The 20,888-nt window shown below is 36.0% G+C and overlaps 1 protein-coding gene across 4 annotated transcripts in view; it reads left to right on the forward strand.

Moving 5' to 3' along the window:
• Window positions 1-20,888, forward strand: part of LOC149134422 (membrane metallo-endopeptidase-like 1) — a 238,691-nt gene that overhangs the window by 186,448 nt on the left and 31,355 nt on the right. For all 4 annotated transcript variants that reach the window (XM_089356557.1, XM_089356558.1, XM_089356556.1 and 1 more), the window contains 4 exons: window positions 1,860-1,982; window positions 9,454-9,558; window positions 11,227-11,304; window positions 13,115-13,200. In XM_089356557.1, coding sequence (XP_089212683.1) covers window positions 1,860-1,982; window positions 9,454-9,558; window positions 11,227-11,304; window positions 13,115-13,200 — 392 coding nt within the window. The remainder of the gene's footprint in view (window positions 1-1,859; window positions 1,983-9,453; window positions 9,559-11,226; window positions 11,305-13,114; window positions 13,201-20,888) is intronic.

A 20,888-nucleotide genomic window follows, 5' to 3' on the forward strand; every position in this document is an offset into this window, starting at 1 on the left:
GTTAGATGCCGAGAAATTAACACCAGAGTGATTGTCAATGCGTAGGACAGTGCTGTGCTTGAGAAATATCGAAAAGGTGATACGGTAGACAATTACAGGCCGATATCCTGCTTGCCAATTATGTGGAAATTATTGACTGGAATAGTCGCAGAGTCAGTGTACGGACATCTGGAAAGAAATGGAGTCCGGCCACATGAACAGAAGGGTAGCAGCAAGCGTAAGTGCAGAGGAACCAATGATCATCACCTGGTAGACAAAACTGCACTTAGAGATGGCAAGAGGAGGAAAACTAACTTATCCATGTCATGGATCGATTATCGTAAGGCGCACGATATGATCTCACATTCTTGGATTATGGGATATATGAACCTATTTGGTATTGCACCGAATGTTGAGTGATTGCATGGAAAATGTATGACGAAGGCGAGGACGGTACGGACAACATATAGAAGGAGTTTAGGAAATATAGAAATCAAGGGAGGCAACTTCCAGTGGGACTACCTGTTCTCACCGATCTTTGTGCGATGCACGATACCACTAACACTGATTCTGACGAGAGCAGAGGCTGAATATATATTCAAAAGCCGCCAACAAAAAGGCAACCAATTGTTATTCATGGATGACCCCAAAAGTTTTGATAAAGATGAAGCTTAAGTCAGTTCTCTCGCTGATACAGTGTATACTTGCAGTGGTCTGTTTGTCTTGAAGAGAGGCAAAAATCAAATGTATGGACGGGCTAGTAATACCGTCGGGGAAGGCTATGAAGCAAATAGAAGAGACAGGCTATAAGTTCTTGGAGATATTGGAAATGGATAAATTGATGGAGAAAGAAATGACAGAAAAATTTAAAGTGGAGTACATTCGCAAACTGAGACTGATCCTGAAATCGAAATTAAACCGACAGAATAAAATTGAAGCTATTAACACCTGGGCAGTTTCACTACTTAGTTATGGACCAGGTGTAATTGCATGGACATTAGACGAACTAAACAGCTTAGGAAAGAAAGACAAGGAAGTTGCTAACTAGATATGGGATACTCCACCAAAACGTGACACAGACAGACTGAATATACTATGAAAAAGAGGTGGAGGTGAACCGATTGGATGCGAACATAGCATTAGAGCAGAAGAAAATAACATAACATGGTATGTAGAAAGATGCGACAGAACCGCTTTTATTGGAGGAAAGAAGGTCAGGCTTTTCTAGGATGGAAGATTGAAAAGATAAAGCACTGTACAAGCACTTCAGAATGAATGAAACTGAAAATCGGTAGATAAAGAAATTATAAGAAAGTATAAACACAGTTGTGCTAATATTTCGATATGCAGAAAAGAATGGAAAGACCTCTGACGAGCAGTTTTGCAATTTGTTGATCACTGGATACGTAACTCATTTTCTTCCACAATCGATAAGATAAATATTCTGTTGAGATATAAAGCATCTGATAATTACGCAGTTACTGTTGTTGATAGCTTAATTTGCATATTCCCTCTATAGCCGATTCGACATAAATTACAATTTATGTACTTAATGCGCAACCGTGCGAAAATATGTTGACCCACTCATAAGCAGTAAAACTGTTAAAAAACTATGAACACATGTTTCTACGCTTTCAAAGAGCAAAGTAAAGGTGGGAAGATTTGATGATCCGTTTCGAAATTTGATGCGTCCCTGTATCTTATTTCCTTTCCTGTATAAAATATTTGGCAGCTATGCAAGGCATGCATAACGTAAGAATGCAACAAAACTAGTCTAGTAAGAGTCCCTCTTCATTAAACATGTAATTATATATATGTGTATGTGTGCATCTTTGTTTAATTTTCTAATATTCTTAATATTTATTCTAATTGATAATCAGGCAAGCAATCGGTTTTCGCCACCTATACGTAGAAAGTCTTGCTTAGATATAATGCAATTGGCAGGAGATGTACTGGGCTGGATGTATAGTGAAAAACATTTCGATGAGGAGGTTGAAGACGAGGTAAATACAAATTTCAATTATTCTGTATCTTAAAAAAATTACTCACCAACAATGTCAGTTTTGGTTCAGTCGTACTTTGTGGTACCTTCAAAAATGTCATCTACTATAACCGCGAGTCGACTAATATATTCGTTAGACAGAAAGTATGTAGGCACTATTGCTATATATACATATACATGTATATATAAGTATGCAGGCACCGTTTGTATATATATATATATATATATATATATATACATATACATAATTAAGGGATCAGCAACAGTTGCGTCACCACATACCGAAAATTTACAAATAGCAGTTAAAATGCCAATTCTACTACTACAATATATCTCCAACAGAGAGCAATACTTGTAGCTCTCATAGGCAAAACAAGAAGAAAGAAATAACGAAACTAACCAGCCTCAGTCAATCATGTACGCGTTTCAGGATCAGAATAGTAAAAAAAATTCATTTCCTTCATCAGCATGATATTCTAAATTATAAATCTGAAAATGCTGACAAAAACCATGTATTGCGATCCTGAAACGCGTACATGATTGACTAAGACTGGTTAGTTTCTTTATTTTTTCTTCTTGTTTTGCCTATGTGAGCTACAAGTATTGCTTTCCGTTGGAGACATATTGTAGTAGTAGAATTGGCATATTAACTGCTATTTCTAAATTTTCTGTATATTGTGAAGCAACTGTTGCTGATCCCTTAATTATGTTTATAATTTTAAAGAACCTTTTGTATAAGTTATTTACCGATAATGGTTTTTCCATAAAGAACTACTTGGTAAAATTATTAATTATAAATGTGTGTTACCTGCCCTCGTTGGTTAGAGTACTATTTGTTCCATGTACAAAGCGTTGATGAGGTTCAGGAGGGACTTCACCTGTCCTTCTTTGTGTCGTGTCATTCCTGGGAGAGAAAGGCCCTCGAGCCATCTGACACTGGGCAGATTGAAGTCTCCCATAAGAAGGACACTTATGTGTTTTTGTAATGTGACTAGAAATTATTCTATTTTTGTAAGGCAATCTTCTAACTTGCCTACATGATTCGGAGCATCTGGAGGGCGATATGTAGCATATATAACCACATTGAGTTGTCTTATATGTACAATTAGTGTGTCACATACTGAATTTGAGTGTGACAAAAAGACCTGGGATGTGAGGTCTTTGCGGATGTACATAGCAACTCCACCATGGCTCCTCGCTTTCCTGTCGGTCCGTAATATAACATACTGTGGTATGTGTATTTCTGCATTTGAAATATCTGGTTTCAGGTGTATTTCCGTAAGTGCTATGCATAAGGTTTTATTGCAAGCAGCAAGGCCTCTCAAGAAAGGTATTTTTTTTCTTGTTACTAAGTCTTACCAGCCCTCTGATGTTCAGTAAGAGCACCAATGTGGTGTGTGGGTGTTGTTGCCAGTGGTGCTTACCTTGGGTGGTGGTCTTGTGTATCTGGGATAGTCCCATCCGTGAGATTGATGTAGCCAGGTCAGCTGCTGTACAATCCTTTGTGTTATGCACAAAAGGATTGTTATTCAGCAGCTGCTCTTTCAACAACATGTTGATAAGTCTGGTTTGTAGCGCGCACTATATCTGCGTACCTCCGTTTTGGGGCAGGTGGTGCGTAGTCCTTTCCTTTTGACAGGTGGTTTCCGCCCTCTTTCAGGTGTATGTGACCGGGTCATTGGTGTGCAAAACCACAGTTTGCACCTTCCTCTCCATGCCAACAAACACATTTCAAGTAGAATTTGTACATTCGTGTATGCTGTCTCTTTTTATCTTTTTTGTAGTCAGGTTTGCTTCTTTCTTTGGATGTTTCTTCTTTTGATTTTGATTTAGTTTTTGCTTATTTTACTTGTTCTTTCTTGGCTCAATCACCTCCATAGTGTTTCGTTTTGATGTTGGTAGGAGCACTTGCACTTGAGTTTACTTTCTGGGCAGGTTTCTCGCTTGAGTCTTCTTCTTTGTTTTCTTGAGTGTCAACCAAGTGGGGGTAACATATTACATCTCCATCCGTGTCTCCATCCTTGCCATCTTTGCTGTGTCTATTATCAAAGATGGCATCAAGAGTGCTGATATGGGATCGTATATATATTGTAACGCTGATAGAGTTTAGTTGCAGCACCATGGGGTTATAGTCGTGTCGGCTTCTTTTGTTTATAAATGTTTTACGGTTTTCTATTGGTGAGTTTTATTGATCATACACCGATTCTAGTCTCCGTGAAGATGTTCTTTTTAATGGAGAAAGGCGTCTAGAAGAGGGTTTACGCTAGTCATTTAAACCCAGATTTTTGGGAAATTATTTTATGACACTTTTATTGTTACACGGGAAACATGTCACTCATTTCTCGACTGCTTTTTTTTTGCAATGTTCATTGTTCACGAATTGCAATGTTCATTCTTAAATCATGCTATACTCAACCTGTTAGTGTAGTCTAAAGAACTAGCTAAGTAAATTTATCGTGTCCTCATTCTCGCGGCGGATACATTTTTAAAATGTTTAGTTCATATATAATATGTGCTACAATTTTTCCATCATGATTTTGTCGTGATGAATTCAATGGTTATATGTTTAATATTTTCTGTAAATAAGCGATTGGCGTTAAATCCAGACCATTCTTCTCTTTTGTATAATGTGTACGAACTCTCAACGTAGGTTTATAAGAATAAATGAATTAGTTTAAGATTAATTTGCGTTCACTTCTATGCAGTATATACTCAAACATCTGTCAACACGAGAAAATACCGTCAACCCAGTATGATGAAATTAATAAAATTTTCAGAATAAACATGACTTCTGAAATACAGTTATATATTTAAGAGATGAGGGGTTATGCACATTATATATATCATTTACATTTAAGGGATATTTGTCCACGTCTAGTTTCTTGTTAACACAACGTTTCGGCTGATATACACTCTAACTTCAATGGGTTGTCATTCCTAAGGTAGTAATGGATATTATCATTATTATTATTATTATTATTATTATTATTATTATTATTATTATTATTATTATTATTATTATTATTCAGGTTACGGCCTGGAATCGAACTCGGAATCTTGGAGTTCGTAGCCCGCGCTCTTAACACCAAGATTTCGAGTTCGATTCCAGATAGTGAACTGAATGATAATAATACTACTACAACTAATAGTCATAATAATAATAATAATAATAATAATAATAATAATAATAATAATAATAATAATAATAATAATAATGATAATAATAATAATGAAAGAAAAAATAAAGAAAGAGTACTATAGACGAGTTAGATCAATACTAAAAACAGTGCTCAATGCTAAAAACAAGATAATAGGTATTAACACTTTAGCCGTCCCAGTTATAAGTTACAGCTACAATATCCTTAACTGGACACTAAACGAATTATCTAAAATAGACAGGAAAACAAGAAAAATAATGACTGGATCTAGGATGCACCACCTAAAATCTGACATAGAAAGGCTATATATACAACGTACAAAAGGTGGTAGGGGTCTTATACAGCTGGAAAACTATTATAAAATAACTACTATAGGACAGCAAAAATACCTACTTCAGAAGCAAGGAAAACTAATACAAATAGCCACAAAACACGAGCAAAACAGAAAACTGTTTTCAGTATTAAAGGACGCTGTCAAATTCAAACAAGAAATCATACTACCTAACAAATACGAAGAAGAAGAAGAAACAAGAAAAGCTATAAAACAAATGAAATCCAAACTAAATCTAGAACAGCAACGGACCATGATAAAACGATGGCAAGAAAAGCCCCTACATGGTAAATACTGGGCTAAACTAAATGCAAAATAAATAGACAGAGAAAAATCCCAGCAATGGCTGAGAAGCTCAGGACTCAAAGCAGAGACTGAAGGATTTTTAATTGCTGCACAAGACCAAAGCCTCCCCACCAGAAATTACCAAAAACACATAATGAAAAGGAATATAACAAGTAACTGTAGAATATGTGGAGATGGACAAGAAACAATAAATCATATTATCTCTGGCTGCCCAGTCCTGGCTAAGAAGGAATATATTCACAGACACGACAGAGCTGGGACCTATATACACTGGAAGCTATGCCAACACTATGGAATTGCAACAGAAAAAAGATGGTATAAACACACGCCAGAAAAGGTCACAGAAAACGAGAAAGCAACCATACTCTGGGATATGCCAATACACACAGATAGAGAAATTAAGGCAAATAGACCAGATATAGTTGTCAAAGATCATGAAGAAAAAAATGCTTTCTAATTGATGTATCAATACCAGCAGATGACAACGTTTCTCTAAAAGAAATGGAAAAACTTTCAAAATACAAAGACCTGGAAATAGAGATAACTCGAATGTGGAATCTAAAAACAGAAACAATTCCTATCATAGTAGGTGCCTTAGGTATAATAAAAAAATATTCAGACAAATACATAACAAAAACACCCGGACTTACAAATATATATAACATACAGAAAATTGCACTACTGGGTACTGCACACATTCTACGCAAAACACTTTCAATACAGTAAACATAAGAGCACCACAGCAAACCACAGCACATACCCAAGGCGCACAGAGCTGCGCTCGGTAGTGAAGTGAAAGCACGTTATAAAAATAAAACTACTGAATAATAATAATAATAATAATAATAATAATAATAATAATAATAATAATAATAATAATAATAATAATAATAATAATAACAACGAAGAAAAATACTTTAGGAATGAGAAGCCATGTTCGAAATTTCCACAAGACACTGTCACAGATATTGAAATTTTTAAATTAAAGGAATATTTTCAAGTTTGGTATGTTAGGGCAGTTTTTGGCGATGAACCTGAGTTTGTGATTCATTTATTCGGGAAACGTAAGAAAAATTGGCGCAGATAATTTTACTTAATCAGAAAACATTTTTTACCTGTAAAAATTATTCTAAAATTAGAAGACGAGGTTTGGAATAAAATGAAAGCGATGCGTGAGAGTTACCATATACAAAGAGGGTGAGTGTCAAAGGGTATGATAAATTTATGTAGATGGATAGATTAATGGTGATACATAACGAGTGGGAGATTTGTTGATCTAAATGTTAGCTTTTCTTAGTAGCAGATTATACTTTTGATCATTGTTTACGAACGACGTTGTCGTCAGGGTGCACAATTGAAAATTCAAATTCGTTTCTTTCGGGGATGCATCGTTTCAGAAATTTTTGAGGAGAAACGGATATACATAACCACATACGCTCGCATTTATATAGTAGATATATATCATGCTGGGCGTAAATTAAGGTATCTTATGATATTTTAATGATAGGAATGTGCACAGATGGGATCATGTTAACTAAAAAATATTGTTTATTCATTTTTTAATTAGAAATTCAGTGTAAAAGCTAGATAAATATACTAACGGCAATGTCATCAAGAACTCACTTTTCTTCTGACGAAGTTTAAAGTTTGCGCTCAAACTGGAACCAAGCTATAAGAAATACCCAACCCTCTTCATTCTATAACACACATATCTCACATCTGTTGACAACAAAGACAGTATGTAAGGGCTACTCTTTCACCCACTTGCACCCTCTTTTACTCTCTCCTGCTATCTCTTTTTCCCACACAGAGAGGACAATGTTTCTGACGTTGCCAAGAAATGCCGTATCGCTTTCCCTGTGAGATGACAGAAGAATTCGTTAGCAGTGACACTTTCCCAAATCTAGACTCTGTCCCAAATAGCAGTATGGCTACAGTGAAAATGGGTATGCGATAGGTACATAGGGACCGATTTGCTTATCACATTTTCATATAGCATTAGTGTACTGTACAGTTCTGTCTCTTTTCCTTATTCTGTACACACACACACATACACACACACACACACACACACACACACACACACACATATATACATACACACAGAGACGCATAGATATATACACACACATCGCGCTCCTCCCCACACACAAACACACACGTAGACACAAACACACATACCCACACACAAACAAACACAGACACACAGACAGACAGACACTCACACACACACACACACACACACACACACACACACACACACACACACACACACACACACACATCTCAATGAAACCAAACCATTCTTCACTTTTGTATAATGTTTACGAACTCTCATGATATGTCGAATTCATTTCTTACGTAAGTTTCGGTCCTGCATGATATATAATAGGGAAAACATTTCACAATATGACTTACACGACTCGACACCTGACTAGTCGGTACAGACCCTCCTTATGCAAATACTCGAACGAGCATTAGGAGTGATTTGCTTAATTTGACTCGAGTCTAAATTCCTACTACTGAGCCACTTCTTAGCGCAATATGAAATATCCATCTATCTATCTATCTATCTATCTAGCTAGCTAGCTAGCTAGCTAGCTGGCTGGCCTTCGTGCAGGTGACACGTAAAAGCACCTACTACACTCTCTGAGTGGTTGGCGTTAGGAAGGGCATCCAGCTGTAGAAACTCTGCCAAATTTAGATTGGAGCCTGGTGTTGCCATTGGAGCCTGGTGTTGCCATTGGAGCCTGGTGTTGCCACTGGAGCCTGGTGTTGCCATTGGGGCCTGGTGTTGCTAGCTATCTGTCTATCAGTCTATCTATCTATCTATCTATCTATCTATCTATCTATCTATCTATCTATTCCAATATCAACTACGCGTATACTCTTGATACATTACAATCAATAACTTGCATACAACTACCCAAGCAATTCTCAGTTTTAAGTAGATGTCACTTCTCTTCACCTTCCTCTCCACACAGTATAGATGCACAGAGTCAATTAAGTACATCTCCCATTCTTGTATGGGGAATTACATACATGTTCCTATAAATCGTACAAATATCGTGTATACCATGTAAGCAATACTACAACGCTGTCTCTTGTCTAGAGCAGCTCCTGGTTAAGACCCTGGAAGTTTTCCTTAGCCGATCACAAACTCTGATAACCAATTCTGGTGGTATTCGTAATCAAAGCATAACAAAAGTGCATCTTCCTTTTTGTTCCAGCATTTGTCTCAAAAGAAGCTGTGTCTTATTATAATGATTAAGTGGTATTTACATTTCTTTTTAAATATGGAACCGTATTTCTATAAACATAAATATTATTAAAAAAAGTATCGTACTGATTAGCAATGAACTAATAACCACGTATCTTTCCTGTTTCCCACTAACTGGCTCTTCATTCCATAATATCTAACGGTACTATAATAGCTTCTGCGTTTACGAATAAATTGAGTCTCGTGTAGAATGCATTTACCTCAGATACATCTTATCTCCCACCCACAGTCATTACCGAATCCATTTTTCTAATCGTTATAAACTGGACCTCAATTCTCTCATCAATATATTTCTATTATGCAATGCCTGTTTGTCTTTACTCTAGCTCTAAATTTATAAATTCATATCTATATCTATATTCAGTTGTATTTACTATTCCCACTCTTTTTTATCCAGGTCTCTCAAATGGTGAGTTATCTCCTACGAGCTGCAGAGAATTTATTATCAGAGGTAAAGTGGTTAGACACCAAGAGCAAATCCTTAGCTTTACAGAGACTGGAGGTAAGAAATAGGATGTTTGATGGTTACGCAGATTGTTTGTTGTTTTCAATCTCAAATAATATATTAGGAAGGTAATATTATATAACGTAGTAATTTCGGTAATGTAACAGTAAATCTAAAGGGGAAAATAAAATGTTTCTCGCTGGTTAGCTTTTTTCTTAAAGTCTATCAAGTGTTCATAAAGCATTATCTTCGACGTTGGGTTGCCTTCTACTGACATATGAAATGAGTATAATGTTATTACTGAGACAACTGCTGAAGAGAAAAGAATGAACTTTTACATCAACGAAGTCAGAAGTCACTTTTCTGTTGTGCAATTTAAGATCGTTGTGTAATATTATCGTTTCTAAATTGCTATACTTCGATTTTAATCGGGAACCAATATATCATTGGTAAATTGGAATGGCAACAGTAAACAGGGGTCGAATCATCTCTTTCTATCTCATTTTCTGTCTTTCTACCTGTCTCTCTCTGTCTCTCTATACATCTATCTTTCCCTACCTCTATTTCTCTCAACCTCTATCTCCCTCTACCTCTATCTCTCTCTACCTCTATTTCTCTCTACTTCTCTTTCTGACGGGTTACTTTACACTGTTCAGGATAGGCCTTGCCAAGACTACGAAATGCCCAAAATATACCGTATTCTACGACTGTGCCATTGCAACTCATCAAGGTGTTGAGAGTGAAGAGTAAGACGAGACATACATATATACAGATAGATAGGCAGTTAGATAGATAGATAGCTAGATAGATAGATGTGTGTGTGTAAATTTGAATGAAATGGTACTTGTAGATTTAAATGTTATTCATTATATATGTTTGATACATGTATTACAATGTAAACTTGTTTTATGATAATATCTCAATATTTGGTATCTAAACGAATAACCAAAATTATAATGTCAAATTTATTCGAAAGCATATTCACATTCTTATATACACCATTTCAAATTCTAATGATATTCAGTATAATTCAAGTTTTTGCCAGCTTTCTTTGTGGATATATTTGAATATTCTTCGGTTGGTGTGACTCTAAATTGTTTAATATTGCAATGAGATATCAAAATATGTAACATAATGTAAATAAGAAGATATGAGTAAGGCATCACTACACATTAATAAGTCGTAATAAATAGAATCAATAATATAATATAGCTTTGATTTGTACTATTAATGTTGTTCCTGAATTTATAAAAACAAAACTTAAGCCGTAAAAGCTAACATTGCATTTTTCTATACAATTCAGTAGTTCCTTTGTCAACCTCGATATATTATACTGATAGTATTCTATTCTTTTAAAGTACTAAATTTAAGTAATCAGTAATTAAATTAAAAAAGCTAAAAATATTTCAATCATGGTTGATAATTTAGCTTGTTATTGAATGTAATGCCATGAATTTATATTACCGTCTCATTTGTTTCTTAATACATGCATACATACACACACATGAATACGTACATAATACAAACTTATGCGCTGGATAGTGTCTGTGCGTGTTTATGTGTACGCGATTGCATGCGTGCGTGCGTATGTATGTATGTGTGTGTGTGTGTGTGTGTGTGTGTGTGTGTGTGTGTGTGTGTGTGTGTGTGTGTGTGTGTGTGTGTGTGTGTATTTAAACGTTGTCTGAAGTCATTTCATTCAATCACTGAAATATTATTTTTCAGGACCTCAAAAAGCGAATCCACGTAGGTCGTCAGAATACAGAAAAAACCAAGGATAATCTCATTAAAACCTATGCAGACGTATACTTCTAATTATACTTTTTAATTCTTAGAATTAGCGTTCCCATTAACATATCTATATTAGAATTTAACTCTAGAAATATCCTCTCAATATTTTTAAAGTTAAACTTTTAATGATAAATAAAGAGAATAAACGTGGAGGCGTGTGGCTTAGTGGTTAGGGTGTCAGCACAATGATCGTAAGATTTTGGTTTCGATTCCTGGACCGAGCGACGCGTTGTGTTCTTAAGCAAAACACTTGACTTCACGTTGTTCCAGTCCACTCAGCTGGTAAAAATGAGTAACGCTGCGATGGACTGGCGTCCCGTCCAGCTGGGGAACGCATACGCCATTGAAACCGGGAAACCGGGTCCATGGGCCTGGCTAGGCTTTAAATGGCGCATTTATTTATTTTTAAAGAGAATAAACATTGTACAGGTTCCTTGTTTACAAGATGAATAATCTCATTTCTTTTGTACTTGCCAGTTTGTTCAATGGAAAGATATGGTATACTTTGCAGATCAATAGAAACGGATATGCACCTACATTTATCAATCTCAATCCATGGTTCTCAGCCATATGCTAATAAGCAAACTTCTCTGCTATATGCAGTTGGACAATTAAACTTTCTGAAACACAGTAATTTTATGAATATCATTAGTGATTTTAAGATATATTTTTCAATTTCTAGCCTTCCAAATTATGAAACTTGCAATAATAGTTTAAAATCTTTGCATTTTCCAGAATAAATGACCACTTGACAGAGTCCATAGAGCCTCGGTTATAATCACTGACAGCATTTTATCCGACTCTGTGTGCTTTAAGTTTAAAACCCATTAGTATCAACGTCACTTTTCACCTTTTCAGTATCGATAAAAATGTACCAATCTAGAGCAGAGGATTATTGTAGCTGTAGGTACATCGCACTGGATGCTTAGCGTTATTTGCTCCGGGACATCGTATCCTGAGTTCAAACCCCTCCCTGACCTAAACTTCATGTATCAACCGTGTTTAACATCAGAAGCTGGTACCTTGGATGAGATTTGTTGTCAGCATTTCGCTGACGATTTTTGTCTGAATATACCTTCGGTATTTTTCACACACTAATCAATTCTGAAAGCCTTGCAAAGTTCAACCATATTTATCTTCTCCTGAGACAATGGTTTAAAAAATATTGAAAAAATAAACGATAACAATTGCAGCGTGGAAGGTGTTTATAAACCATTTAAGTAACACAAAAAAAACAAAAAACCGTTAGATTCACTTCAACATTTAAATTTAATTTGCCAAAATATTTTCGTCGCTTTGAGACCACAACCTGTTCACTGACAAAATTCCGTGCTGCTTCTCAAAATTCCGTGCTGCTTCTCAAAATTCCGTGATTCTGCACGGAATTTTGTCAGTGAACCATTTGCGGTCTCAAAGCGACGAAAATATTTTGGCAAATTAAATTTAAGTATTCAAGTGAATCTAAAGCTTATTGTGTGTTTCTTAAATAAACACCTCCCACATTGCAATTGTTTGCGTTCCGGCACATGATCTCAGATCAGATCACTTGCTAAGCAAGTACCTCTCCGTAAAAAAATAAACGATAAATATAGTGAAATTACGAAATGCAATAATGATTAATCATTTAATGTAACTTTCTTGTTTTTATGAATTATAATACATTAAAACATCATTTTATTTTAATTCTGTTGATACCAGTTTCGCTATAGGGTTAGTTTCAGTCTGGTAGTTATTTCCCAAAAGAAACAGTAATTCTTGAAAATGAATATTTGGAGTTTATTAAATACTTTAAATGTAATATGTAATATTTTGTATCTTTTAGGTTTTTCTCACCCACGACTTATTATCAAATTTTATTACAATGAGCAAAGTGAGGTCTCAGGTCAAGAGAAGGCTAAATATAAGCAAGTAAGTTTTTTAAAATGTTAGCATTAACATGAAAATACACACACACACACACATATATATATGTTCATGCATGCATGAATCTTGCAACACAAATTCATAAATGTATATATATATATATATATATATATATATATATATATATATATATATATATATATATATATATATATATATATATTATATATATATATATATATATATATATATATATATATATATATATATATATATATATAGTCAATTCGAGGATGGCAGGTTCTCATTAGGGGTTAAATAATAATTAAAAAATCACTGGTTAATCACATAATGAGGTAGTCTCGACGATATGTTAGGGATTATTAAAGCAATACATATTGTTAATAATGAAAGAAAGAAAATGGAGAATTATAGATGTGTAATTAATTATGTATGTATGTATGTATAATTAGTTATCTGTATGATATGCGGTTGAATGCTTTTTTTTTATAAAAACAATACAAATAAATTATAAATTATAAAGCTCAAAAAGAGAAATTGTAGGTGCTAAAAACCTACATATACGTTTCGTTTCATACCCGCAGGTAATTCGTAATTCTAAGCATTTATGTAGGGACAAATGTTAAAAATTTTCACCATTTTCGGCTATGTTGGGGAAGAATCTCAGCAGGGCATTATGAGCTTATTCAAGAAAGTGTATCATATCTCTCGAAGGATTCAGAAAAAAAGTACTGAGAGGTTTAAGAAGTTAGATCATATGTATCATTTGTATCTATTTAGCTAATGAATTATTGATCTAGGTAAAGACAAAATGAAATAAAATGGCATAAATATATAAAGGTAAAGTAAGAACATAATAGATAAAGAGTAAAGAAAAATATAGCTATGTAAAGTTTATGATATATAAATCTAAATAAAATAGAAGAAAAAACAATAAACAAGGTAAATAAAATTATAAAATGAATCAAGGATAAACTCGATAGTTAAAATATAATTAGTCGAACGTTGTAAATGAAATGTTTTCATCGGTTTGATAAAAGATACAGTTCGGAAAATCTATGTAGGTGTCATGTTTAAAATTAAGTATAGACAAAAGTTTGAAATGTCTGACCGTTGAGATGTGCATCTCGAAAGTCTTACCTGTAAACTCATAGTCGTCAATGTATTAAATGTCATATACTATTCATCTCTCTCTCTCTCTCTCTCTCTCTCTCTCTCTCTCTCTATATATATATATATATATATATATATATATATATATATATATATATATATATATATATATATATATATTCATGTACACACATCCGTATATTCGCACAAATCATACACACACACACACACACACACACACACACACACACACATATATATATATATATATATATATATATATATATATATATATATACGCTAACTCCTGGCCAGTTCCAAGCAGTCGACCTTTGTGCGGGCGCCTGCCAGCGCGCTGTGGATCGGTTTAACATTTCCATGCGTTCCCGTCATCTGATCTTCTCCCCAGCCGTACTCTCGGCCCTTCGATGTCTCCGCCGCCGCACTGAAATCCTCATAAAACCGGCCGACAAGAGTGGAGCTCTGCTGGTGCGGCGCGCGGACCTCTGCTGGTGCGGCGCGCGGACCTCTGCATGGTGGAAGCTCTCCGCCAACTTCAAGACACCTCCTTCTACTGCCCTCTGCCCTCGGACACCACGCACAGATACCAGACTGTGTCCTCCACTATCCATGACCTCATCTTCTCCTCCCATCTCCCCTACCGCCTCCAAGATCATTGTCCGCACTCCTCGCACCCCATTATTTACTTCCTCCCCAAAATCCACAAATCTAACAACCCTCTCCGTCCCATGATCTCCGCCTGCAACGCCCCACAGAACTCATCTCCAGTTATGTTGACCGTGTCACTGCCCCGACCACCCGCCATGGCCTCCCCTCCCCTCTCACATCCATGACACCAACCACGCGCTTCGTTTGTTCAACTCTTTCTCTTTCCAACCTGGCCCCTCTATACCTCTCTTCACTCTCGACATCGAGATTCTTTACACAGTGATCCCTCACTACGTGGGGCTGCGTGCACTTCAATATTTCTTTGACCTTCGACTCAACCCACAACCCGACACATCCAAACTCGTTCGCCTGGATGAACGTGTCCTCTAACTCAACTGCTACTCGTTCGCAGGTGATTTTGACCGGCATTTCTCAGGAGTGGCCATGGGAACGAGAATGGGCCCCCAACTATGCGAGCCTGTTTGTTGGCTACGTTGAGGGCCAAATATGCTCAAGTTTCACTGGTCCCACTCCCGAACTATACGGCTGTTATATTGACGACTGTATCGGTGCGACCTCACTCTCCCACGAACATCTAGACTCCTTCCTCTGTTTTGTCAAACCTTTCCATCCTGCCCTCCACTTCTCCTTCACTATCCCTGACACCTGTCTCCTTTCTTGACATTTCGGTCAGCATTCATCACTCCACTCTCACAACCTCCACCAACTACAAACACACAGACTCACACTCATACCTCAACTTCTCCTCCTCCCACTCTAAACACACCAAACTTTCTATCCCTTATTCCCAATTCCTCCGTCTACGCAGGCCCTGTAGCGAGGACCATGACTTTGAGACTCAGTCTCAACTCATGGCTCGCCACTTCATCCTACGTGGATATCCCCACACCACTATCCACACCACCCTTGCGAGAGCACGATCCGTGGACCGTGCATCTGCTCTCTCCCCCGCAACCGCCCCGCCCTCTTCCGTTTGCACTCACCTACCACCCCACCACACTACCTCTCCAACGCACCATCATCCGAGCCTTCCGCCGACTCCAGTTCGATCACTCCACTTTGCACATCTTCTCTAACCGACAACTCCCCTCCAAACGAACCCACAACCTACGAAACCTCTTGGTCCACAGCTTCTTCCCTAACCCGACCTCTTAACCCGTTTCGTTTCCCTGCTCCGCCCACGCTGCTCACTTGCCTTTACCTCTCCAGCACCTCTCTTTTCACCGGCACCCATCATCGACCCTATCATATCACCGACTCTTTCACCTGAACTTCTAACAATGTCATCTACTGCATCTCCTGCTCTCTCTGACCTTCTCTATACATCGGGAAAATGGGACGCCGCTTGGCTAACCGGTTCGCAGAACATCTCCAAGACATCCGACTCGGCAGTGACACATCGGGATCGCACCATTTCCGCTCTACCGGTCACTCTTTGCAACACCAGTCTGCGTTCGGATTGTCCTTGCACAGGAGCCATCCGGACTCCCGTTTACGCCGTGAACAGGGATTAATCTTGTCTCTTTGCTCCTTTCCTCCACATGGGCTCAACACTCCCCCCGTCTTCAACTAACCTCCTCCCCTCTCCATTCTCCCCTTCACACCTACTTCCTTTCTACTTACCTCTCCTCTCTTGCCCCGACTCCTACTTCTCTTCACTCTTACTCTACTCTTCACACCTATCTACCTACTCCATTCTCCCTTTCCCTTCATCGTCACCACTCCCTTGTAACCCCACCGCTACACAATCCAACCCCACCTTCCCTATCCATCCCATCCCACTCCCACACCATCCCTTACACCCACTCCCACATACCCCACCTCTACCCCCACTAACATCGGTTGTCAAGCTATAATGGGGGGACAAGCATAGATACAAACAAGAAATATATATATATGCATACATACATACATATGTATATATATATATATATATATATATATATATATATATATATATATATATATATATACGACGGGCTTCTTTCAGTTTCCGTTTACCAGATCTAATCGCAAGGCTTTGGTTGGGCAGAGAACACATTTTCCCAAGGCGACTGAACCCGTAACCACTCCTGCGCCTATATATTTTTTTTGTACAAAAGAAGGGTTTGTTTATCATCCGACGTGTAACTTTAAGTTTGTTTTTACTTTCTTAGCGAAGGACAATATTAACCAGATCATATTCTTCTTTATTATATTTTTACTAGAATTGAAATTAATATAGTTTGTTATAGTGGATTTTATATAAAGTATATAATTTTAATATTTTTAATATTGTAATTAGTGTTCATTTTACAATTATTACCTTAAGGTTTCATGTTCTTATTCATCTAGTCAATGGCAAATTTGTTTATATTTATCTGATTTTCGTCATAGCATGCGTTTGGTTCAGTATGTTTGGGCTGTAATATATTTATGTTTATATTGTTATTATCAATATCAAAATACGTGTTAGTCTTAAGGTCTGTCGTTGTCGTTTCTACTATCTTTGTCGTTTCCTATTTATATGTTGGTTATTTTTATTCATTACACAATTATTATATAATCTATTAACTATTTTATCCGTATATATGTGTTTTCGAATTTTGTTTATATTTAACTTTTAGATGTTTGGGCATGTTATTAATATATTTAATTTTCTGTTTGTACCCTGCTTTTGCCAATGCAATATTGTATAATTCCTTCTTTTCGTTAGAGATACCCTCATTAATTGAGAGGTATTTAATTCTTTTTTCCATGTTATTAACTAAAAAATTAAGAATAGACTTTGCATGACTACTTTTTATATTAGCATAATTGATTTTGGAGTTAGGCTATTGTATAGCGCATATTTTCCAGTATTAAGGTTAAAATACACGCCTAAAACTTAACTGAGTTATGCTCTGATTCAATTGAAATATTTAGTCCAAAACGGTTAAAGAACTTGTGGAATTTTTATTGTATAAATCTAGCTTTCGATTTGGAGAGTTTTTGATGATAAACAGTACATCATCTCCGTATAAACTAACCGCTATTTCTAGAGATTCGCTATTGAGTTGATGTAGAATGTAATACCAACCAAATCTGTTGCCTGGGCGGAATCAAATACTCCCATCGATATACCAAAGCAGTAGGGTGTGTCTTTTCGGTCCCTTAGCTTATCATCAACATAATTATTGATTTTCTAGGTGTTATTATGACTTGAATTTCTTTCGTAGACAATTTAATATTATTTTAGAATATATAAGGGCAATATTTACCACTGTTGGGCTAATTGATGTATGATTGTCATCAATATCTACTTGTAAAAATGTGCATCTATTTTTATTTTCTATTTTGAATTTCTTTAAAGAGCCACACGAATAATTTTGAAACAAACCTTGAATTTACGTTAATCTGCACAGGTAAATAGGATATAGGTAATCTCAGTAAATGTATTATGGATAAATATATAGTAGAATTCAAGGACAAGGTCAAATACACGAGAAGCAATAGATTAGTTGATTTCAATAAGTAAGGGAGGTGTTATAGCCGTATGCTAAGAAGGATTATTTATGGTTTAAATAAATATAACAAAAGCAATGTTTGGAGGAATTATTAGCCATTATTCATACTTTCTATTTTGTAAGAAAATAAGGAATAACGTTGATATATAAAGATAAAAATTGCGTTACACAGTATAATAAAAAGACAACTTCCTGCACGTTAAGCATGCGACAACTAAGTAACAAAATTGTCTGTGATTAGTTTCGAAACGTAATATTACGTGTAGCATTTGAGGCAAATATAGTCGATGGATATCTAAATTATTAAACACTTCTTGCACTGTAGTGTGATTGTCTGTATTTTATATGTATATTTACTGCATGCTATGCAGCGTATGTTGCTACTGGAATTGGAGTTATTACATATTTTGTAATGGGACGAAGTGGATTTTATACAGATTAATACATTTATTGATCTACTCATATTTCTTTCAGTGTTCTATACTAGCCATACTAGCCATATGTATGCTAGATGCTAATGAACTAATTATCACGGTCTACGTGATCTCTATAAACTTGTGTGTGTGTGTGTGTGTGTGTGTGTGTGTGCGTGTGTGTGTGCGCGCGAGCGAGTGCATGCATGCGCGTGGATGTATATATGTATGTATGTATGTATGTATGTATGTATGGAAAGAAACAAATATTTATCTCGTCTTCAATGAAGTACTTAATGAAAGTAACGTCTCCACTCAGTGATAACATATTCCCATCTACTTGGCAACTTATTGATCACTCAGATATATATTTTCTCAGAATTCGAAACACTGAATATTGTTTTGAACATCCTCAGAATTAATAAACATTTTCCCCTTTCAATAATGCTGCAATTATCTAAAAAGGTAGTAGTCCGATGAAGTAATATGAAGAGAGCAAGTAGGATGAAATATAATATTTAGTCCCTCTTTCTGAGTGACTTGCGTACTATGCGGTCGTACATTATCGTGTAAGAGAACACCTTTTTATTATTGAGCAACAATAGGTACTAATTCTGCAAATTATTGTGTCTGTCGTCCAATTGACAACAATATTTCTCCGCATTAACTGATTCATTATGGTTTAACATTTCATGATAGACGACACCCTTCATATCCCCCCAAACACAGAGCATAACGTTTTGAGGCGTGCTTTCCTCGTTTGGCGATAGATTCGTCTTCTCATTGCATACTAACCATTATTGTTTTCATTGGGTATGATTGTAGAAAGCCCATTCTGCATCACTTGTGATCATTCTGCACAGGAAATGCCCGGAAGTATATCTTCTCATCAATGATACGCTGGATACAACACTTTCACTAAGCTCAGGATGTGTTCAATAATGAGGGCCAGGGCGACGAAGTTTAAACACGTTTGCAAGTTCATAGAAGTGTTTTATGATATGCGCAGAATTTGAATTGAAGTGTTTGGCAATTCTCTTTCAGTTCGCTTTGGAAGGTACTCAAGTACACTTTTCAGATGTTCACCATGGAGTACACCTGTTCGGCCAGATTGAAAGAAATCTGCAACAGAAAATTTTCACAACGAAACTAGCTAAAAACATCATTTTTATGTTTGTACATTTGAAGATTCAGTTCCATAAACACAGTGAATATTTTTTGCTGCCTCCGTCCTTGAAAAACCTCTTTTGAAATCATGCAGTATGGATATTTCTTAAACATATTTTACCGGGTTAAAATCTATAATAATTTAACAAGTATAGTATAAAATAATCTACAAAAGAAATCATGCTGGAATATGAAAATGAATGCTTATTTTATAAAGTAACATAGGTATTAAAAGAGTACCTTTAAAATATCTATGTCAAAAATGCGACACAATATTTCTCCAGCATAAAATATACATACATATATGTATTTTTATATATGCATGTATACCTGTACGTTTGTATATATATATATATATATATATATATATATATATATATATATATATATATATGTATGTATATTTGTAGGTACATAAGTTCATGGGGATGCAGGTAGGTAGGTAGGTAGGTACTTACTTAGTTAGTTAGTTAGGTAGGGAGGGAGGGAGGGAGGGATGGAGGCAGGTAGGTAGGTAGGTAGGTAGGTAGGTAGGTAGGTAGGTATGTAGGTAGGTAGGAAGGTATATGCATGTATATATGCTGTCTTATGAATGCATAGATGTAAGTTCTAACTACCTACTTTTCTTGACGTTGCATATAAAACAAATGAATAATCATACTCCGCGTTCATACATACAAATGTGGGCTGAAAAGGTCATAAGATGACTATCAAGGTGTAGCGTTAGATCTGTAAAATGTTGCGTGCATTCATTTCAACTACTAAACCCAAGATTCCAAGTTCGATTCCAGGCAGTGCCCTGAATAATAATGATACTACTACTACTACTACTACTACTACTACT

This window comes from Octopus bimaculoides, chromosome 8, assembly GCF_046866305.1.
Source record: "Octopus bimaculoides isolate indiv1 chromosome 8, ASM4686630v1, whole genome shotgun sequence".
Classification (NCBI taxonomy): Eukaryota; Metazoa; Mollusca; class Cephalopoda; order Octopoda; family Octopodidae; genus Octopus; species Octopus bimaculoides.